Below are 22994 nucleotides of genomic sequence, written 5' to 3'. Positions count from 1 at the left end.
GATTTTTTGATTTTGAGACAGGTGTGGGTAGTGGTCCGAGCTGAACGGGCCACCAGCTGTTGGTCCAAATGTGGGGATTATTGATAAAGAGTCGGACCTCTGTTTTAGAAGAGTTTAGTTTCACACAATTGTCTAACGTCTAGTTCCCGATGTGACTCATGCAGTCTTGAAAGCTACTTGCAGTGGTGTTATGGGATCCACTTACAGAGACGATTATTTGTGTATCGTCAGCGTACGATACAAAGGCGAACCCATGACTTTTTACTATTCTGGGTATTTACAGTTATTCATTTATTGTGTTGACCTTTTCACAGAACAATATCTAGATTTCCAAGTGCTGTGAATTTATACAACTTATGGTAAATTCTATATGCAAAATATAACATTTTTAAGAAACTGTGGGATAGGTGTATCAAAGGGTTTTACTCACTCTATTTGCATTGGAAAATGTGTCTGCACATATGGCCCAGTATTCTTTTTTATGGTGCAAAAACAATTCACTTTTACTTCATTCACCGTGACTGAATTTCATGCTTAAATGAGATACAATGTAGGAATAGTCATTTAATATACATTATTAGACAGCACCAGACTTGAGGGAATTGTCACAGTTTTGCATCAAAAACTAGAAGATGAGAAGAATCCGAAGAGAGATCTTGACAAGATGAAATCTTGCCTTTATCACCACCATGTACTGGAGTTCTGAGCCAGTGCCAGTGGGGAAGTTGTGCTCTGTTCTTTCCAGTATGTGCATGTCTTCCACATTCTGCTGCTTTCCTTCCATGCAGCGACCATCTTGAAATAGCAAAGTCCACTTAGGAGGTGCAAAGCGACTAGAGTCCTGTCTGGTGCAGCACACTGAGCAATCCGGCGGACGCAGTCAAAAGAACATAGCTGATTTCCTTGCTGTTTGCATCATCCATTGTGTCATTGATACCAGCTCGATTGCAAAGATCGTAATTGCAGCAGAAAGTGGGATGCTCTAGTCCAATGCTATCATCCGATGGTTTGCATTTTTTAACACATCCTTTGACAACATTCCCATTTCCCGGATATGGATAAACTGCAAAAGAAATTTCACTCCATTAAAAGCTCAGCTTAACTCCAAAATATGATATCTGTTCACACAGTTTAAATATCTGATTGTGAAACAATGAGGTTTGTCAGATTTTTTTAAGATCAATAATTTACTACATTTCATTATCATCTACTGAGCGATTAAAATAACTTTATGCAAAATTTATTGGAACTATATCAGTATGCTGCCATTATTTGTGATTGTATGTAAATGTAAAGCAAATGTTTAATATGTACACCAATGAAAACTGAATTTGGGCCTTATTCATATAACCTTTTGCACACTTGAGTTACTTTGAAGTGTCATAAATTAAATTTGCCATTGTTAAATGCAATTCTTGATTTACAGATTTAGGATTTACACATTTTCAAAACTGAAATTGTTGTGTGCATACAATTAAATCTCAACGGCGGATTCTCCCAATGAGTTTGTATGTCTTAAGCAATGGAAGTGGAGAAACAGGACTATGTTGAGCTACCGTGCACTGGAAACAAATCTACAAAGATGGAATTTTAAAAACTAGCAAGATAGAAGATATTAAAGCCTGGCATATATCTAAACCACCTGAAGTTTTCTGACTATGCTCTTGCGTAGGAGTCCGCAATATTATATACTTTGATTCTGAAGGTGGGCAACTTTGTTTTTGCAAAAGTTCTTGACTTCACTAGAGGTGAAGTTTAACATGTCCAGTCTATCAGCAGTAAGGGTATCCTGCAGCAAGCCTCGCTGCAATTACCAGGTAAAGGGTTTCAGCTAGGCAGAGGCAAGGCATGGAGAACAAGCTGTCATGGGAGAGAAAGGAGTGGTCAGGGTGGTGCAGGGACACAGCATTGGAGATGTGAACCTCACACGGGTGAGGAGAGGGAAATAGAAGTATAAATGTTGCCTGTGGGGTTCAATAGGAGATCAGTGGGTCAGGTAATGGCTGTGAGGGTTTCCACCCACTTTCCTACGCGATCATGAGTAGCAGTTGTAACATATCTCCACTTCAGTTCAAAGAGCTGAATGCTTGCCCCATATAACCAAGGCAAGCCTCACAAGATGAAACTTCCCCTACATTAGTTTATTTTCTGGTGGTAGCAAGAAATCTCTAGGAAAGCTTGTGCATGTACAGAATAATAGATTTGTAATGGTGAATACAAGCCAAGAGATCCTCAGGGACACATCAAATGAACAACGTCACTGAGAAACCCCGAGGTGAAAAACATCCCTTTTTTCACAGTTATATACACTTTTATGTTTCACGTGGTTTTCTCTAATTCTCGCCCTGTTAAGATCAAAAGTGCAGGGATAGATAAGTTATGGGGGAGCCATGCATAATATATCTTCACCACCCACACCTGTGTGGTATGTACATTAAAAACTGTACTTGGTGTCTATTGTTGTACTAAACTTTGATGTTTCTGTGATGTTTTGGGTTTTGGAATGTTCATTGAGCCCCTGCCTCGAGGCCAATTTCAAGTACATTTCGGCTTCTTTTGTAAAACACCTCACCTATTCAGGTTACTGCCTGGGAAAACCCACAATATGATGTTGCCGATATTACATTTTTGCCGATATAGTGCTCTACTAGTAGTATAGTCTTGGTGTTGCATCAAATTCTTGACTGATTCTCTGTGATGCTTGTGATTGCAAGGGCATATAATTCATATATCACACTTTTGGTATTCTACTTGGAAAACTCAAAGATTTATTGTTCTATTGTTCAGCGTGAACGCTTTAATATTTTCTGTTAGATGGCAGTTCAATTTATACATCAAGAGGAACCTATAGTAACAATTTAAGGAATTGAAGGTTTGTGAATATATATACAAATATATCTATCTATCCATCATATATGTAGATAGATAGATAGATAGATAGATAGATAGATAGATAGATAGACAGACAGACAGACAGACAGATAGATAGATAGATAGATAGATAGATAGATAGATAGATAGATAGATAGATAGATAGATAGATAGATAGATAGATAGATAGATAGATAGATAGATAGATAGATAGATAGATAGATAGATAGATAGATAGATAGATAGATAGATAGATAGATAGATAGATAGATAGATAGATAGATAGATAGATAGATAGATTAACAAAGGTTGCTTGTGACAGCGGAAATGCGTCTCTCCTAGCTACTGGGTCGTGGGAGGCCCTAACTAATAAAGAAGCTGTAAACTCACAGCCCTCGTGTGTGTGCTATCATATGTTGTGAGTAAGGGGTGTGTTGATATAAATATATATATATAAACATACATATGTATATATATATTCACTGAAAAAACCATAGGTTTCACACATGTTATAGTTACCTGGACATTTCTCTCATACAAAACCAATGAAATTCCCCCGTTATAGTTAGTTCAGCTAACTATAACTCGCGCCCCCGCAATGCACTGCTGATGACGTCACATATTACATCACTCATGACATGGTCAGTGACGTCACTCATGACATCACTGATGACATCTCAAATGACATCACTGATGACATCATCCAGTGAATGTGTGTTTTTCTGAAAATTAAATATGTTTTATATATGTATATCTCAAGGTCGATGGAAGAATAAATGGGTATATTAGTGTCTAAATGGATGATTTGTTTTTGAAAAATTGATTGTATAACTGACTGATTAAGTGTATCTTAGTGAATACATGGCTTAGTGAGTAATGTTTAAATATGTAAATATCTGTATCAGTCTCTCACTTTGTGTATAAGTGGCTGCATGGGTTGGTGAGTAGCTACATGGGTGTTTATATAGGTTATTAGTTGGTTTTTTTAGTATCAGTGTGAGTGTATGTATGGTTCGGTGGGGGGTATTACGTAGTGCATAGGTGCATGAATGAGTGACTCACTGTTTGTATGTGTTGAAGACAGCATGTCTGCAGGACTGTATGGGTGGATGAGTGTGTGTATGGGTGTGTTAGTGAGTGAATGACTGTCTCAATAGTGTCTCTATGAGTAACTACATATGTTTTAAACTAGTATATGTGACTATTGGTGTATATAACTGAGTATATGTGAGAGTGAGAGATTGAAAGAGTTCCTGTATGAATAAGTATGTGTTTCTATAAGTGATTGTTTAAAAGACTAAGTATGTGTAAGTTCCCATAGAAGTAAGTGTGGTGGTGTGTGTATAACTGTATATGCAAATAAATGTATGTTTGTTTCTTTATTTTCATGAGTGACTATATGTGTCAGTAACTCTGTGGATGAGAGGCATTGTGTAACAGGATGTATAGGTGTATGAGTACATATGATGAGTGAGTACATGTATGAGTGACTGTACAGGACTGTTGGTGAATGAGTGGATGTGTATGTGGATCTTAGAATTACTGAAGAGGTTGTTGTAACTAGTATTGGTATGTCCATTTTTTTGAAAATTTTAGTCACTATTTTTGAATGTGTGTATCTGTCAAGAATTCCTGTCATACAAGGGAAACACGCCCTTATGTAAACAGGAGAGCTGTTACATAACTCAAGGGAAACACGCCCTTATGTAAACAGGAGAGCTGTTACATAACTCAAGGGAAACACGCCCTTATGTAAACAGGAGAGCTGTTACATAACTCAAGGAAAACACGCCCTATAAAGGGAGGAACCGGGAGGTACAAGGCTGTCGGATATTGTGTTTACACCGACGTACCTGCTTCGTGAAGAGCAGTGTTCCGGAGTGGTGCTCCAGTAAGGCAAGAACGGAGGTAGGACGAGTCGTTACTCCCTGGGCCGTGTCTTGCCCCATCGTCACCTGTGAAGGACCCGGAAGCTCTACCGGTCAACCATTGAGCTTCGCTTTTTGACTCGGCTGAGTCCAAGCGCAGTGGCGCTTTTGCTGGTTGGAGTCGTAACTCCCAGCCCGACCAGAGACACAGGGACTGCCAGCTGTAACGCACACCAGGAGGTGTTTGCCGCGTTACAGACTCGGAAGTCCACAGGATCGATCGAGCGGCTGCTCTCGGTTCAGTCTTCTTGCTTGTGATTGGGGTATCGATGACGCATCACCAGGAGGTGACTCCGCGTCCCGGTGCAGTCTGAGGAAGAGGTTGAGCGGCTGCTCCCTTCAGGTAGAGACCCCGGCTGGGTGTTTCCCTGACTCCTCGATTCTCCCCAACACTCTTCGTGCCCCTCACAGCCTACCGATTGGCATTGTCGGCCATTTCATTTCTGCCCTCTGTTGGCATACGCCGGGATCGGCGTATATGCAGAGGACGGTTAGGACCATCCGTGCTGTGGGCTGGTAACGTACTTAGCCTGGAGGATTCCAGTGACTATAACTTTTGTTTGTTCTTTGTATTTTATTTGCCTTCATTAAAAGAACTAACCCTTCACAAGTGGTTGCGTCCTCATTGTCGTGTCTGTTAAACGATCCTGAGACGTTCAGGGCGTTACAAAGATTACTTGACGAAAATGGGGCACTTCATCCCCTGCAAGAGAGTCCCTACGGCCGGGGAATTGGCGTCACTACTCCTAAAGAATGTGGTACGACTGCATGGATTACCTGGGGTGATCGTGTCGGACCGGGGGTCGCAGTTTACTGCGCAATTCTGGAAGACTTGGTGCACTGCGCTGCATGTTAAGACCGCCCTGTCCACCAGCTACCACCCTCAAACGGACGGCCAAACCGAGCGCCTGAACCAAACGCTCAAACAGTATCTGCGATGTTTTGTGGACCAGGGCAGGGAAGAATGGGTCGACTTGCTATGGGTTGCAGAGATCGCCTATAACAACGCCACTCACAGCTCCACACAGTCATCTCCGTTCTATAGCAACTATGGCCAACATCCCAGGTTCTTGCCATTTCTACATCCGTTCAGAGAGGACAGGATTCCTGCCACAGCGGACAGGGTGGCACACATAAAAGACACGTTGATGCGCTCAAGGGCTGTCCTAATAGAGGCCAAGAGAAGATACAAGGCTGCGGCAGATAGGAAGAGAAGGCCCGGGCCACTGTACCGCACTGGAGACTACGTCTGGATATCCACAAGAAACATGAGGTTTCGAAAGAACAGTGTGTTCCATCCCAAGTACATGGGCCCCTATTGAATTACCAAGTGTATGGGTCCCGTGAACGTGAAGGTGTGCTTGCCCCAGTCATTGCGGATACACCCTGTCTTTCATGTATCATTGCTCAAACCAGCACCCTCCAAGCCGTCTGGGACACCTAGGCCGGTATGCGTGGAGTCGGAGGTGGAGTATGAAGTGTCGGGCATACGGGCGTCCAAATGGCGCAGGGGGAAGCTGTGGTACCTGGTTGCGTGGAAAGGCTATGGCCCGGAGGAGCATTCATGGGAACCGGCTGAAGGGGTTCATGCTCCGCGCTTGGTCTCCTTGTTCCATCGGCGTTTTCCTGCCAGCGCTGGACCCGTGGGGAGCCGCTGAGAGGGAGGATGTACTGTCAAGAATTCCTGTCATACAAGGGAAACACGCCCTTATGTAAACAGGAGAGCTGTTACATAACTCAAGGGAAACACGCCCTTATGTAAACAGGAGAGCTGTTACATAACTCAAGGGAAACACGCCCTTATGTAAACAGGAGAGCTGTTACATAACTCAAGGGAAACACGCCCTTATGTAAACAGGAGAGCTGTTACATAACTCAAGGAAAACACGCCCTATAAAGGGAGGAACCGGGAGGTACAAGGCTGTCGGATATTGTGTTTACACCGACGTACCTGCTTCGTGAAGAGCAGTGTTCCGGAGTGGTGCTCCAGTAAGGCAAGAACGGAGGTAGGTCGAGTCGTTACTCCCTGGGCCGTGTCTTGCCCCATCGTCACCTGTGAAGGACCCGGAAGCTCTACCGGTCAACCATTGAGCTTCGCTTTTTGACTCGGCTGAGTCCAAGCGCAGTGGCGCTTTTGCTGGTTGGAGTCGTAACTCCCAGCCCGACCAGAGACACAGGGACTTCCAGCTGTAACGCACACCAGGAGGTGTTTGCCGCGTTACAGACTCGGAAGTCCACAGGATCGATCGAGCGGCTGCTCTCGGTTCAGTCTTCTTGCTTGTGATTGGGGTATCGGTGACGCATCACCAGGAGGTGACTCCGCGTCCCGGTGCAGTCTGAGGAAGAGGTTGAGCGGCTGCTCCCTTCAGGTAGAGACCCCGGCTGGGTGTTTCCCTGACTCCTCGATTCTCCCCAACACTCTTCGTGCCCCTCACAGCCTACCGATTGGCATTGTCGGCCATTTCATTTCTGCCCTCTGTTGGCATACGCCGGGATCGGCGTATATGCAGAGGACGGTTAGGACCATCCGTGCTGTGGGCTGGTAACGTACTTAGCCTGGAGGATTCCAGTGACTATAACTTTTGTTTGTTCTTTGTATTTTATTTGCCTTCATTAAAAGAACTAACCCTTCACAAGTGGTTGCGTCCTCATTGTCGTGTCTGTTAAACGATCCTGAGACGTTCAGGGCGTTACAGTATCAAAGGTTATATTAGGGTGAGAGGAGGTCTGCCACTCTGTCACAAGGATGATGTCATCAATGATGTCATTTGAGATGTCATCAGTGATATCATGAGTGATGTCACTGACCATGTCATGAGTGATGTAATATGTGACGTCATCAGCAGTGCATTGCGGGGGCGCGAGTTATAGTTAGCTGAACTAACTATAACGGGGGAATTTCATTGGTTTTGTATGAGAGAAATGTCCAGGTAACTATAACATGTGTGAAACCTATGGTTTTTTCAGTGAATTTGAAGGTTTTTTAAATGCTAATTCCTAACTATAACGTGTGTGAAACCTTTGGTTTTTTCAGTGAATTTGTACGGTTTTTTTAATGCCAATTTTTGAATTATTTAATTATTATTTTTTTTAATTTTAAATATAAAATTCCTATGTATCCATTTATATATTATCTGTATCCTTTTTTTGTTTTTGCTTTTTAAAAAAAGTTTCAAATATGTTAAAGTTGAACAGTTTTTTTATTTTTTGCAATTAATTTTTCTCCACTTTGTTTTTTTTATATAAATTCTTGGGGTGCGCGCTCTGAGCGCGCTCCTAGTACAATTTCGTAAGTTTTTTATGAATACCGTCATACGTTATTTACGTACGCATATATACGTCATAGTGCGCACTGGGAGCGCGCACCCAGTACGTATGCGTACGTATGTACGCATGCGTGCGTGCGTCCTACGCGCTCCACGCGGTTTACTTCCGCATACGCTTAAATTACGCGCAATAACGGTCGCGTATACGCGTGTTCAACGTATGCGCGCTACGTACGCGCATATGACGTATGCACATGCGCACCTACGCGTTCGCGCATACGTAATCACGAGGTGCGCGCTCGGAGCTTGCGCAGTGCGCGCACCTCGGGTATATGCATAATAAAACAACCCTTCTTATTGGTTATCATTACTTTCAGTTTCTGATTGTTTCAACACCACACCCAATCCCCTCATGGCAAGTCATGTGATCAAGAATCATCACTTTTGATTGGTTTGAAGTACTTTCAGTTCCAGATTCTTCCCAAACCACACCTACTCCCCTCATTATTAGTTCTGATTCCTTTGGAGAAGGAGCTATTCTGTTGTTGAGAGACAATGGCTGAACAGCAACCATCTTCAGACAGTGACCAGGACACTCTTGAGAGGCAGAGGAACAGGAAGCAGAAAGACAGCTTTATATGGCAGTTTTTCACTTTTCCAGAGGGACAAAAAAAGGTAAATGCACCTAAAGTTACATGTGTACTTTGTCAAAAAGTCTTGTCACGTGGGAATCCTAACAAGAAGTATTCTTTTAGCATTCACACTATGTTGAGGCATGTTGACAAAATGCATCCAGTGACTTTTCGTCGAGCTTCTGGAGCAAACCCTCCACCTGCTCAACCGACGACGTCTGCAGCAGCTCAGCCGAGCACTTCTTCTGCAGTGGTGCCTTTGCCTTCTTCCACACCTCTTTTTGGACCACCTTGTTTTGCGAGGTTGTCCACACGCTGCACTGATTGCGGTAAACTTATTTCTGTGTGTGAGACCAGTCTTGATCTCATTCAGAGAAAATTTGATGCCCATGAGTGCAGTAGGCCATAGATGTTTTTTCTTTTTTTTCGTTTTTCTCTTCCTGTTTCCCTCCATTAACTCAAGGGCTCTTTTAAGAGCCACTTATAAACTTAACCCCAAAATTTTTTTGGGGGGGATTTATTTTTTTATTTTTTTTTGGGGTGCGCGCACCCTGCGCGCACCCAAGGTTTTTTTTTTTTTTTAAATTTAATGTACAAAAAGAGGTGAAGAAATGGAAGCATGAAAAGGGAGGATTGAGTAATACTAATATTTTTCACTTATTTTTTTAAAAAAATAAATTTTTTTGAAAAAAAAAATTAAAAAGTATTTTGCAAGGGAACAGATTTTTTTTTTTTTTTTCTTTCCAGTTCTGCAAAAAAAGAAAAAAAGTATTAATATTCAATCATACATTACAAAAAGCATTACATGTTTTTACATATTTTACAAAGCAATTTTTTGCCCTTTTTTTGCTGTTTTCAGAATTTTTCATTTTTCACTTAAAACAGTGAAAACAATTGTATTCATCATTTAACAGCTGGCAAAAAAAAAACAATCTGAAAGATTGCTTAAAAAAAGCCCTAAAACTTTCCTCACTAAAATATACCTTGTTAGAAATATTACATATATATTACAAGTACTTCTCTAGATGAATAAAAATTTTCTAGACAAACCGTCTTTAAACCTTGTCGCAAAAGCACACATGCCAAAATAATTTCTGTCAAAGGAGTCCACAATTGTTTTTATTACTTTTCCTTTAGGCCAAATAGTAATTTTAAAATCCTTTTTAAGTGATATCTTCAATTATAATCCTTTAAAATTCCAAAAAACTCTTTGTTCAGATGCAGTTTTTAGTTTTCAAAATTTAGGTTTCAGAAAAATTAAATAAGAATTGGGTAAATCATAAGGCAAACGTTGCTTGAAAATCAATTGGGAATCATTACACAGTGTCCAGCCTTTTTCACATTTAAGATAAACTGTGTAATGCCCAGAAGTTACAGTAGGTCCTTCATGAAAAATTATTGCAGCTGTAACAAAAGTTTTTCCAGAAATTGATAATTGTTGTCCTGTAAACTTCTTTATTAAAGTTTCCAATTTTGAACCATCAGCTCTACAACGTTGCATCATTAAAATTACATACTGACCATATTTCTGTAAAAATAATGTGGAAAACATGTCTGATATACATTCAGAACATTCCATGTTGTGATTGGCATCTTTAACTAATTTACTAAAAGTCACTGATTTACTTTGTGGTAATGGTAAAAATATGAACCTTTCTGAATCAACATTACTACTACATGTGTTCATACAGTTTTCACAGCAATGTTCCCATTTGTAAGAGACACCAAATAAGTTTTCTACTTCTACTCCTTCATCTTCTAGTACACTCAAAATATATATTAAGAATTCCTGTGCATCTTGCTGGACATTTTCTTTAAACTGTGTAGAACCACAACATACATCTAAAAGATTTCTAACATCAGAAGCACTTTCTATTTCAGTTTTATCAGTACTCAGCTTCTCAAAAAGGAGACTCAGCAGAGAACACAATCTTTTTCCATGATTTACTATTATCTGTTCTAGCAACTTTTCAAGATAAAATACAACATTCAGCACTACATTTGCATAGCAGTTGACACCAGAGCTATTTTCAAAATGGCAACCAACAACCTCTTCAACACTGTTCTTTTTCTTTTTCCTTGCTATCACATCACTGTCCTTTTTTTTTTTTGTTCTGTTCATCCACATTACAGACATTTTCAAATCTCCTTTTCCGAGAAGCAACATGTTTTTCAATCACAGGATACTGACCTAAATGAGGAGCATAGGTTCTTCTTAATCTATTATACTCCTTTACACAGTTTGTATCAGCACTAACTTTTGAGTCATCAAAGTCTATCATAAATAAACCAGATAATGTTTTCACTCGTGACAAAGCAACATATGCCATACCTTCTTTGAATACAGTAGAACCAATGTTTACAAAAACACTATCTACAGTCAATCCTTGAGACTTGTGAATAGTTACAGCATATGCTAGAGAAAATGGAAATTGCTTCCTACGCACATATAAGTCTTTCACAAGCATGAAACGAACTGAACAACGACAAATGTCTTTAACTTCTTCTATCTGATCAAATTTTATTTTTAAACATTCAATTCCTTCTTTTTTCTGATAATTAATAAAACCCACAACTCTTCCCATAGCTCCATTCACTAAACCTTTTTCTACATCCAAATTTCTCCTTAAAATCACTCGACAATTCATGCAAACATATAGACTTTTTTCTAATCCAGCTGTTTTGGTAATGTTCTTCTCTAGTGAATCCAATTTATTTTTCAGTTTGCCTGTTAATGTAAAAGTAATTCTTTCATGCTGAATTTTGTCCTCTGCTTCCATTTTCTTAATCTCTTCCTTTTCCAATTTCAAAAGTTCCTCATTGAATATTGAGCACTCACGTAGTGTTGGCATTAAGCAGATTACAGTATTTTTTTCTGCAATGTTCTGGTATATTTTCTCTGCAACTATTTCTTCATTTGGAAATAAATTATGTAGCAACCGACTCTGTAATGCTTTTTTGCCAACTTCTGTGAGTAGTCCAATTCTGATATCTTTCAGAATATTTGCATAATCTTCGTCGTTTGCTTGTCTCATATTGGTAGTGAGTTCTTTGTACTCAAAGAACGACCAAATATTCGCATTACCAATGCTTCCTAATGACTTCTTCTTGTCTTCATGTGTCACAGTATTAAACACTGGTTGTCCTTTAACTGGAGTGAGCTGTAAAAGATCTCCAAAAACTATGACGTGTTTACCTCCAAATAACACGTCAGTCTCTCTTAAGAATTTGTTGCATTCTTAAATGCACAAAGGCAAGCATTAAATTTGAAACCATGCTCACCTCATCAATAATGAGAACTTGCATCTTCTTCAACACTCTTGAAACTTCGAGGCATGCTTCTCCAGTTAGCTTGTGGTATTCTATTTTGTTCTCATGCTCCACTGGTAACATTAGCAAGCGATGTAAGGTAATTCCTTTTATGTTATAGGCTGCTAACTCAGTTGGAGCAGTTACCACACAAGACAAATTTGAAGCTGTTTTTTGCTGTAGGTAGCTTCTGATAACTTTTATTAAGAAACTTTTACCAGTTCCAGCTTGTCCACTCACATACATCCTGATTGGTTCAAATGATGTGCATGAGCACTCTTTCTTTTCATGTAGTAATCCATGATCAATTTTTTTGGTGACTTCTTCATAAATTTCTTTTTGTTCTTCATTCAGTTGTTGTTCCAGATTTAGTAAGTCGATTGAATCTTCCTGTGCTTGATTCATAGCCGTTTCTACTTCAGTCATGGCTACTGCAGCTTCATTTTCTATGATTGGTTGTCCTAGGGGATCTTGACTAAGTGTTCCTGAACTTGTTATAACAGTATTTACAAATACGCTGATCTTCACCCAATTCAATACAATTTTCAAGAAATATATATGTTGCAAAATCCTTCCACTTATAATTATCTTCATTTTCACTTTTTTTATACAGATCAACATTCCTTGTTTGAATTTTATAATGACTTCTGCGGCAACAAATACAAGTAATATTTGGTCTTTCATTAGAGGTGATAGTAAATTTTGTCATTTCATCCTCAAAATTTTTAGTAATAATGAGTTCTACATTCTGTTCCTCATTTTCCTCATTTACTGTGTCCTTTTCTGCACTTTCTTGTTCTGGACCAAAGTAACAAAACTGAATCTCATCAGTAACCTTCACTACATCTGATACAGATCCACGGAACAGAGCATTATTTAACTCATTTAACTTTACTGCTGGACTGTTGGAAGGCGGACCCCGAGGAGTCGGCGAGACCACTCAGGGGGGGCCCCCACAATGTACGAAGTAGCCGAGCGCTGCAGAGAAGCCTCCTGGGAGATCCTTCTCCTATTATGTACTAGCACAGTAACACCACCACACCGGACTCAAGGAGGTTGTCTCAAGATGAGCAATTCTTTATCAGCACTTTAAAAGGTTACGGGTTCAACATTACACAAAAAGGGGATCAAGGGATCCGCAAAAGTCTCAGTGTCTCTTTTAGGAGGGAAGGGGTAGCGGGACAGTCTTAGGCAGGAGCTTGGTACAAGGGTACCTGGGGCCCCGTTCTTATCCTCAAGCTGGAGGACCTCCGGGTCTCGGAGGGGTCGAGTCGCGACGGTGTCAGCAGGGCTCTGGCGTTCAGTTCGTGGGGAGCCGCGACCAGGTCAGCCGGACTCTCAAGATGGTTTCTGCTCAGCTCGAGCCGCGACGGCGTCAGCAGGGCTCCGAGGGAGGTTTCAGAGAGGTTGGGCCGCGACAGCGTCAGCAGGGCCCCGATGTTCCGGGGGGCTTCAAGGTTTCAGCAAGAAGAAGCCGCGACGCAGTCTGCAGGGCTCGTGGTGGTTTCAAGCAAGAGTTCTTCTCCGTAGGGTCGGCCGCGATTCAATCAGCAGGGCTCTCGACTCCGGGATACAACTGCCGGTCTGTGGCGGGGTCGCCCCAGATATAGGTCTGGAGCCCTTTGATGTCCGGACCCTTGCGCCCGGGGGGCGGAGAGGCCGGGTTGGGAGCGGCCAGACGCCCAGCAGGAGAGGCGCCCGGCCCAGGAGAGATGGAGGCCGATCGCACCTCGGTATGTGGAGACGGTTGGGGGTCCCATCGATACCGCCCTCCGCCAGGGCGATGAGGTGTTCACGTGACACCCCCTGGCCAGTTCTTGGTGCCTGAATGTCTGGGCCTTGCTGGGGCCGAGGCCGGGTTGAGCGGAGTCATGAGGACTGGTGTGCAGAGTCACGTGGCAGGCGACAAAATGGCGGAGCCCCGAGGTGTAGGTGACCTCGTGCGGCCCGAACGGGTAGCTCGAGGAGGCTAGGGCGGGGAACGGGCCCAACCCCCGGGAAGTCAGGACCACGCCACGAGGCCGGGTCCAACAGGCGTCCCCCCCAGCCAAAGGCGGAGAGAGTCACCCATCTTCTTGGGTATTCTCCTCGTCAAGGCGGAAGAAGCGGGACAGGCAGTCCGCGTTGGCGTGGTCATTGCCGGGTCGGTGCTCAACCGAAAAGTCCATCCCTTGCAGGGCAATGGACCACCGCAGCAGCTTGGGATTCTCACCTCTCATTTGCATTAACCACCGCAAGGGCCGGTGGTCGGTCTGGACCCGAAAGTGGGTACCGAAGAGATAGGGCCGGAGCTTCTTAAGGGCCCACACTACGGCGAAGGCCTCGCGCTTGATGGTGCTCCATCGTTGCTCCCGGGGCAGCAGCCGTCGGCTGATGAAGGCCACCGGGCGGTCGAGTCCCTTCTCATCAACCTGAGACAGGACGGCCCCGATCCCATATTCGGAGGCGTCTGTCTGCACGATGAACTCCTTACGGTAGTCAGGGGCCTGGAGTACAGGGGCAGTGCACATCGCTGCCTTGAGAGTCTCGAAAGCTGATTGGCAGCGGGGAGTCCAGTGCACCTTCTTGGGCTGTTTCTTCGAGGTGAGCTCTGTGAGCGGCCCAACAATGCTCCCATAGTCCCGGATGAACCGCCGGTAGTATCCAGTGAGGCCCAGGAAGGCCCGCACAGCGGTCTGGGTAGTGGGGGGTTGCCATGCCTGGATGGCATCGACTTTTGGCTGGAGAGGGGCCACCTGACCGCTTCCCACCTGATGGCCCAGGTAGGTCACTGATCCTTGGCCGATCTGGCATTTGCTGGCCTTGATCGTGAGCCCGGCCCTCTGGAGGGCAGCCAGGACGGCTTTGAGGTGAATTAGGTGCTCAGCCCAGTGGTTGCTGTACACGGCAATGTCATCCAAATAGGCCGCGCTGAAGGCCTCGAGCCCGGCCAGAACCTTGTTTACAAGTCTCTGAAAAGTGGCCGGGGCGTTCTTCATGCCGAAGGGCATCACCCGAAAGTGGTAATGCCCATCAGGGGTAGAAAAGGCGGATCTTTCTCGGGCGCCGGGGGTGAGCTGGATCTGCCAGTACCCGGCGGTGAGGTCCAGCGTGCTCAGGTAGCGGGCAGACCCCAAGCGGTCGATGAGTTCGTCGGCCCGGGGTATAGGATGGGCGTCCGTCTTGGTCACAGCATTCAGGGCTCGGTAGTCTACACAAAATCGTAACTCCGGGGGATGGCCGGGGGCTGCGGCCTTTGGTACCAGGACAACAGGGCTGGCCCACGGGCTGTCGGAGGGCTCGATGACCCCCAGGGCCAACATCTTCGCTACTTCGGCCTGGATGCATGCCCGTACTCGGTCGGGTACCCTGTAGGCTCGGTGTCGCACGGGGGGGCTGTCCCCGGTGTCGACGTCGTGGACGCACCAGTGGGTCACCCCCGGGGTGAGGGAGAAGAGGGCTGCGTAGTCCTGCAGCAGTTGTTGACAGTCGATACGCTGTTCCGGGGTCAGGGAAGAGGCGAGTTGGACACCTTTGATGGATCCGTCGTGGACGTTGTTCTGCAAGAGGTCGGGTAGGGGCTCGGAGTCGTCCTCGCCCCCCTCGTCGGTCACCAGCAGCAGGCTCAGTTCGGTCCGGGCAAAGTGGGGTTTGAGCCTGTTAGCATGTAGAACCCGGAGGGAGTTCCGGGGGTACTCTAGGTCGACTAGGTAGGTGACGGGGCTTTTCTTCTCCACCACCTTGAAGGGCCCGGTCCACTTGTCCTGGCGGGCGCAGGGCTCAACAGGGGCCATGACCCAGACTCTCTGGCCTGGCTCGAACTCGATGGTAGAGGTGTTCCGATCGTACCACCGTTTCATGTCCTCCTGGCTGGCCTCGAGGTTGGCTTCGGCCATGGCTCGGAACTTGCGGGTCTGGTTTCGTAGGGTCAGGAGGTATCGGTAGACGTCAGGAGGGGCGCCTTGGAGCTTCGTCTCCCAGCCCTCCTTGACCAGGCTGAGCGGTCCGCGGACCGGATGTCCGTACAATAGTTCAAACGGGCTGAACCCCAGGGACTTCTGCGGGACCTCCCGATAGGCGAACAGGAGGCATGGTAGTAGGACATCCCATCTCCGCCGGAGGGGCTCTTCCAAGCCCTGAATCATCCCCTTCAGGGTTCTGTTAAAGCGCTCGACCAGCCCGTTCCCCTGAGGGTGATAGGGGGTTGTGAATTTGTACGTGACCCCGCACTGCTGCCACAGGGACCACATGTACTTGGAGATGAAGTTTGTGCCCCTGTCGCTCACCACTTCGCGGGGAAATCCCACTCGGGAGAAGATCCCCATCAAGGCCCGGCCTACCACGGGGGCCGTTACAGTTCTTAGCGGGACCGCCTCCGGGTACCTGGTGGCGTGGTCCACGAGGACCAGGATGAAGTGGTGGCCCAGGGCGGTCCGGGGGTCCAGGGGCCCCACGATGTCGATCCCGACCCGTTCGAACGGGGTGCTGACGGCTGGAAAGGGCTGGAGGGGGGCCTTGACCCGACCCCCCGTCTTCCCGCTGGCTTGGCAGGTCTGGCAGGACCGGCAGTGGTTGTCCACGTCTCTCCGCATCCGGGGACAGTAGAAGTGGGTCACCAGACGGCTGTAAGTTTTGTCTTGCCCTAGGTGTCCGGCGAGGGGCACGTCATGTGCCAGGTTGAGAAGGAACTCCCGGAAGCGGAGGGGGACCACCAACACGCGGCTGGCCCCGAGTTCTGCCACTTTCTGTTTACTGTACAACAGGCCCTCGGCCCAGTAGACCCAGTGGGTGCCGGTCTGGTCCCCGTTGGCTTGTGCGGACGCTTGTTGTCGGACCCCTTCGAGAGAGGGACAGGACTGCTGTTCTTGCTGGAACTGCTCACGGGTGGGGCCCCCTTCGTGGCGCCATTGTGCAAGTTCTGGTAGGGCGCCGAGGGAAGCAATCTCTTCGGGGGAGGGTTCAGTAGGTCCAGTGTCGGTGTCCGCCTCCCCCTCGCTGCAGGCGGGGGGTGGTGCGAGCCCCTCTGGCTGGGCGGCACCGGGGGCCAGGGACGAGCGGGGGGCCTGGGCGGTCATGGACCGGGTGATGGCGCAGGCCCATTCGGATAGTCCCAGCATTCGGAGGTGCTCTCGTCGCTCCACTTGAGCCCAGAGGGAACTCTCCAGGTCGTTCCCCATGAGGCAGTCTACTGGTGCGTCGTCGCGGACAGTCACTTTTAGTAGGCCTGTCACCCCTCCCCACTCGAAGGGGACCAGGGCCATCTGGCACAGGCTTTCGCTGTTGTCGGCCGTCCGGACGGGGCACAGCACATTGGGTAGGATCTGTTCGGGGGTCACCAGGTGGCAGCGGACAGCGGTGACACTGGCGCCGGTGTCACGAAGGGCTTCGGCCCGTTGTCCATTGACGGTGACCTGCTGCCGGTACTTCTGGGTGTTGCTTGGGATGGGGGTGCGGGGCACCATTTCTCGGCTGCCCAGGCAGACCAGGGACATGGCCGCCGGTTCCCATTCGGTGGTTCCTCGGTCGAGGGTTTCTTCTTCTTCTTCTCCTTCCCCCAGGGCGGCGGCCGCCAGCTGTCGGGGCGGGGGCCCGCCGGCCCCGCTTCTTCGGTTCAGGGGGCAGACCGGATCGCTGGCATAGTGTCCGGTTTGTTGGCAGCCATAGCATGTTACTGGGGGCCATGGTCCGGTTCTGGCTGGGGTCGCCCCTCTTCGGGCTAGGCTGGGGGAGAGGGGTTGCTGCAGCAGCCCTCAAGGTGGGCTCCTGGGGGCCCCGGCGGGGGGGTCCCGGTTCCTGTTCGGCCCTCCCCCTCCACCGCGTTGGCGGGGAGGTCCGGTGGGGTTCCTCTGGTACTCCCCCATCGAGTTCCGGGGGACTCGGGTGTTGACCCATCGATCGGCATCGACGGCGAGTTTTCGTGGGTCGGTCATCTTGCTGTCGAGGAGGTGTTGCCTTAGCTCCACGAAGCAATTGTTGGAGAGATGTTCCCAAACAATGAGGTCGACCAGCTGCCCGTAGGTGGTGACTTTGCTACCCTTGATCCATCCTTCTAGGGCCCGGCTGAAAAAGTCCACATATTCCACCCAGGTAGTACCCGGGATCTTCTTGCAGTCTCTGAACCGCTGGCGGTACATTTCCGCGGTTAGCCCGTAGCGGGTGAGCAGGGCCTCCTTCATGTGGTCGTAGGAGGTCATCACCTCCTCTGGCAGCTGGAGCAGTGTGTCTCGACCTTCACTCAGGAACCGACCCCACAGGCCGGCGCCCCAGTCCTTTCGGGGCACCCGATGGGAGGCCATGGCCACCTCGTATGCCTTGAACCATTGTTGGATGTCGTCATTCTTATAGTACTCCTTGACGACATCTTTCGGGATATGTACCTTGGCCTCGGCAGGCGGTAGGGTGTCTCTATTACTGGGGGTGTCGGTCCCCCCGTTCTTTGCCTTGATTTCGAGCTCTTTGAGACTTCGCTCGTGCTCAAGGGTCAGTCTTTTTTCCTCCAACTCTCGGTGCCGTCTCTTCTCTTCTATCTCCTCTTGTAGCCGTAGCTGCTCTAGGGCCAGTTTCTTTTCCGCCAGCTGGAGTTCGCCGTCCAGCCGCAGTCGTGCGAGCTCTAGTTCGTGGTTCCGGACCTTCTCCCGCTCTCGTATCTCCTCTTCGGAGAGGCCGGTTTCTAGGCTCTTTCCTCCTCCGGTTGCCGGAGTCGGTGCGGTTGATGTGGCCACAGTCAGGGGCAGGGGACCTTTTTCCTGGGAGTGGCCTGCCTCGGCCTCCAGCCAGGTCCTCAGGGCTTTCTGCATCTCCTCTTTGGTACCTAGGCCGGTGGTTGCAATGCCTTTGTCCTTGCAGAACTGTTTCAATTCTTTGTGCGTGTATTCCTCCAACCGTTCGGGCTGGAACTCCGTGGTCGCGTTGTTTTCTTGGTTGCTCATGACTTCTGTTTGTCTGGATGGGTAGCTAGTGGGTTACTGGCTGGTACGTACTGCGTTCGGCTCGGATCCCGTCGCTGGCCACCAAATGTTGGAAGGCGGACCCGAGGAGTCGGCGAGACCACTCAGGGGGGGCCCCCACACTGTACGAAGTAGCCGAGCGCTGCAGAGAAGCCTCCTGGGAGATCCTTCTCCTATTATGTACTAGCACAGTAACACCACCACACCGGACTCAAGGAGGTTGTCTCAAGATGAGCAATTCTTTATCAGCACTTTAAAAGGTTACGGGTTCAACATTACACAAAAAGGGGATCAAGGGATCCGCAAAAGTCTCAGTGTCTCTTTTAGGAGGGAAGGGGTAGCGGGACAGTCTTATGCAGGAGCTTGGTACGAGGGTACCTGGGGCCCCGTTCTTATCCTCAAGCTGGAGGACCTACGGGTCTCGGAGGGGTCGAGCCGCGACGGTGTCAGCAGGGCTCTGGCGTTCAGTTCGAGGGGAGCCGCGACCAGGTCAGCGGGACTCTCAAGATGGTTTCTGCTCAGCTCGAGCCGCGACGTCGTCAGCAGGGCTCCGAGGGAGGTTTCAGCGAGGTTGGGCCGTGACAGCGTCAGCAGGGCCCCGATGTTCCGGGGGGCTTCAAGGTTTCAGCAAGAAGGAGCCGCGACGCAGTCTGCAGGGCTCGTGGTGGTTTCAAGCAAGAGTTCTTCTCCGTAGGGTCGGCCGCGATTCAATCAGCAGGGCTCTCGACTCCGGGATACAACTGCCGGTCTGTGGCGGGGTCGCCCCAGACATAGGTCTGGAGCCCTTTGATGTCCGGACCCTTGCGCCCGGGGGGCGGAGAGGCCGGGTTGGGAGCGGCCAGACGCCCAGCAGGAGAGGCGCCCGGCCCAGGAGAGATGGAGGCCGATCGCACCTCGGTGTGTGGGGACGGTTGGGGGTCCCATCGATACCGCCCTCCGCCAGGGCGATGAGGTGTTCACGTGACACCCCCTGGCCAGTTCTTGGTGCCTGAATGTCTGGGCCTTGCTGGGGCCGAGGCCGGGTTGAGCGGAGTCATGAGGACTGGTGTGCAGGGTCACGTGGCAGGCGACAAAATGGCGGAGCCCCGAGGTGTAGGTGACCTCGTGCGGCCCGAACGGGTAGCTCGTGGAGGCTAGGGCGGGGAACGGGCCCAACCCCCGGGAAGTCAGGACCACGCCACGAGGCCGGGTCCAACATGGACTTTTAGCAAAATACAATGTTCTCACAAACTTTCACATTTCAGTATGATGAACAGCCAGCATCCTAAAATGATGAAAAACACTTTTACACACTTTTCTAGATAGACAAGCCAGAGAATGTCCCTGCAAACCAGTATTTTCTCTCACTCTGCATGGATCTAGTGTTTGAAGCACCTTCATCTTCTGTTTTACACTCTTTTTACTATATTCTCTTAGAAAGTCACGTAATTTATCAATAGATTCCTGACGCACAGTACAAATACTACTACAGTTCCAAGTGTACACTGGGGCTTTTGGACGTCTCCCCATAGCCTCAGCAGCCATTACTTCTTCCTCATTTCTTGGGACCATTTTCTCTTTTTCCATCACACAACCATCCTTAACTTCATATGCTCTACCATTGGTGTCAACTGCATGCAACAAACTATTACTTTGAAGATAACTCTCTTCATTAAAAAATGGTTCAGTACTTGAACTGTGTTTCCATTCTCCCAAGAACACTTTACAAAAGTTACTTTTTTTCACTTCTCTTTTCCTTTTGCTTTGTGACTTCATTGCATTCAGTAATTTATCTAATGTACGCATCCTATTCAAAATTAGAATAAAAAGTTTTCTTTTTATTTCCAAAGCCTTACTTACAATATTTTCTATAAATTTTTTTTTCTTAATAAATTTTGTTTTTTTCTTATATTTTTTCACATCCTTTAGCAAATTTAACATCACTCTTCTCTGAATCATTTTTCGACGAATGTTTTTAAAATCTAATTTTCGTGTTAAATCAGTTTGACATACTTCTGATTGTACATTAGCTTTTTTTTTTGCTGTTGACTGTGTTGTTGCTTTGTACATAAAACACTGTTTGTTTTACAGTTATTTTTGCCATTTTTTTGTTTTTTGAAAATCTTTTTTAAGAAATCTCTGCTCTGCTTACCAGTAGACTTTTTCTTTTTGCCATCACCAGCTTCTCCTCCTATTTTTTTTCCCAGTTTTGTCCAGATATACTTGTTGTTGCTTTTCTTTCCTCTTTCTTGTCCTTAAAGGCATTTTTTTTTCACTGTTGCTCAGCAATACCTGCAAGGAACTTAAAAAAAAATCCTTTTTGTAATTATAATTCATTAAAATATTTTTTTTTACTTTTCATTAATTTCAAATGTTTTTCCATTTGCCTCTCATTCGTGATTTACTAATTTGTGCACAGTGCTAACCACCACAGTTGAAAAAAAACAAGCTGCCCCTTTCCTGCAAGTGCATGTTTTACAGAACAACTGCAACACAAATTATATCTGTGGCCACAATTCCTGTGCGCACACAGCCTCATGGTGTGCTTCTAACCAGAAAACAGAATTTGATTTGCAAATTCAAAGCACATTTACTACTCTGGTAGATCAAGTGATAATTGCTGTTACAGCCTTACACATTTTCCTTGTAGATCACAGAGGCAGAAAAGAGCACATTTCCTAACAGCTACTTCTTACCATAAGCATCTGCAACCTGGGTGAGTGTTTAGAGTAGAGCAAAGAAAATAAGGCCCTGGTGACGTTGAATGTGTTTGCATTACACACAGACCTGAGTAGTACGCATGGGAGTGTTGGAGAAGCTGCTGCGTGTGTCCCAAGAGTGTGTTTCTGCAGACTATGTATTGTCAGCTGCAAGAGACATGAGCAAGGAGATTTCCAGAACTGCATGAAGACTGCAGGGATGTATGTAAAAGTGCATGTGTGCTAAGGGATAATTTGTGTAAACACAACAGGCTGCCCCTTTCCTGGGACTGCAATTCTTACTGAACAACATCTTCACAAATTAAATCTCTGCCCACAATTCCTGTGCGCACACAGACTCATGCCATCATTTTAGGCACATAACACAGGCTGCCCCTTTCCTGGGACTGCAATTCTTACTGAACAACAACTTCATAAATTAAATCTCTGCCCACAATTCCTGTGTGCACACAGTCATATCATCATTTTAAGCACATAACACAGGCTGCCCCTTTCCTAGGACTGCATTTCTTACTGAACAACATCTTCACAAATTAAATCTCTGCCCACAATTCCTGTGCGCACACAGACTCATGCTATGTTTTTTGGAACAAAACAGTGTCCCTGAATAGTACCAAATTACTGTTACAGCCTGACACATTTCCCTTATCATTTACAGAAGCAGAAAACAGCACATGTCCTAACAGCTCCTTATGACCATGACCATGTGTTACAGGGTGAGTGATTAGACTAGATCAATTTAAATGAGGCCTTGGTGACGTTGAATGTGTTTGCATTACACAGTGCTATCTGAAACAGCACACAGAGCTGAGTACTACACATGAGAATGTTGCAGAAGCTGCTGCGTGTGTGCCAAGAGTGTGTTTCTGAAGACTGTGTATTGGCTGGTGCAAGACAGATGAGCAAAGAGACTTCCAGAACTGCATGAAGACTGCAGGGATGTATGTAACAGTGCATGTGTGCTAAGGGATAATTTGTGTAAACACAACAGGCTGCCCCTTTCCTGGGACTGCAATTCTTACTGAACAACATCTTCACAAATTAAATCTCTGCCCACAATTCTTGTGCGCACACAGACTCATGCCATCATTTTAGGCACATAACACAGGCTGCCCCTTTCCTGGGACTGCATTTCTTACTGAACAACAACTTCATAAATTAAATCTCTGCCCACAATTCCTGTGTGCACACGGAGTCATATCATCATTTTAGGCACATAACACAGGCTGCCCCTTTCCTGGGACTGCAATTCTTACTGAACAACATCTTCACAAATTAAATCTCTGCCCACAATTCCTGTGCGCACACAGACTCATGCTATGTTTTTTGGAACAAAACAGTGTCCCTGAATAGTACCAAATTA

The 22994-nt window shown here is 46.7% G+C and overlaps 1 protein-coding gene across 1 annotated transcript in view; it reads right to left on the bottom strand.

The window, feature by feature from the left end:
• Window positions 1-551: 551 nt before the first annotated feature.
• LOC146830609 (ly6/PLAUR domain-containing protein 2-like) overlaps window positions 552-22994 on the bottom strand; it is a 63361-nt gene continuing 40918 nt past the window's right edge. The window contains exon 3 of the mRNA XM_085604798.1: window positions 552-1063. Coding sequence (XP_085460924.1) covers window positions 834-1063 — 230 coding nt within the window. The 3' untranslated portion in view covers window positions 552-833. The remainder of the gene's footprint in view (window positions 1064-22994) is intronic.

The sequence above is a fragment of the Triturus cristatus genome, chromosome 5_1 (genome assembly GCF_964204655.1).
Source record: "Triturus cristatus chromosome 5_1, aTriCri1.1, whole genome shotgun sequence".
NCBI lineage: Eukaryota > Metazoa > Chordata > Amphibia > Caudata > Salamandridae > Triturus > Triturus cristatus.
Note: the sequence above shows the minus strand (reverse complement) of the source record. Positions and strands in the feature narration are given on the sequence as shown.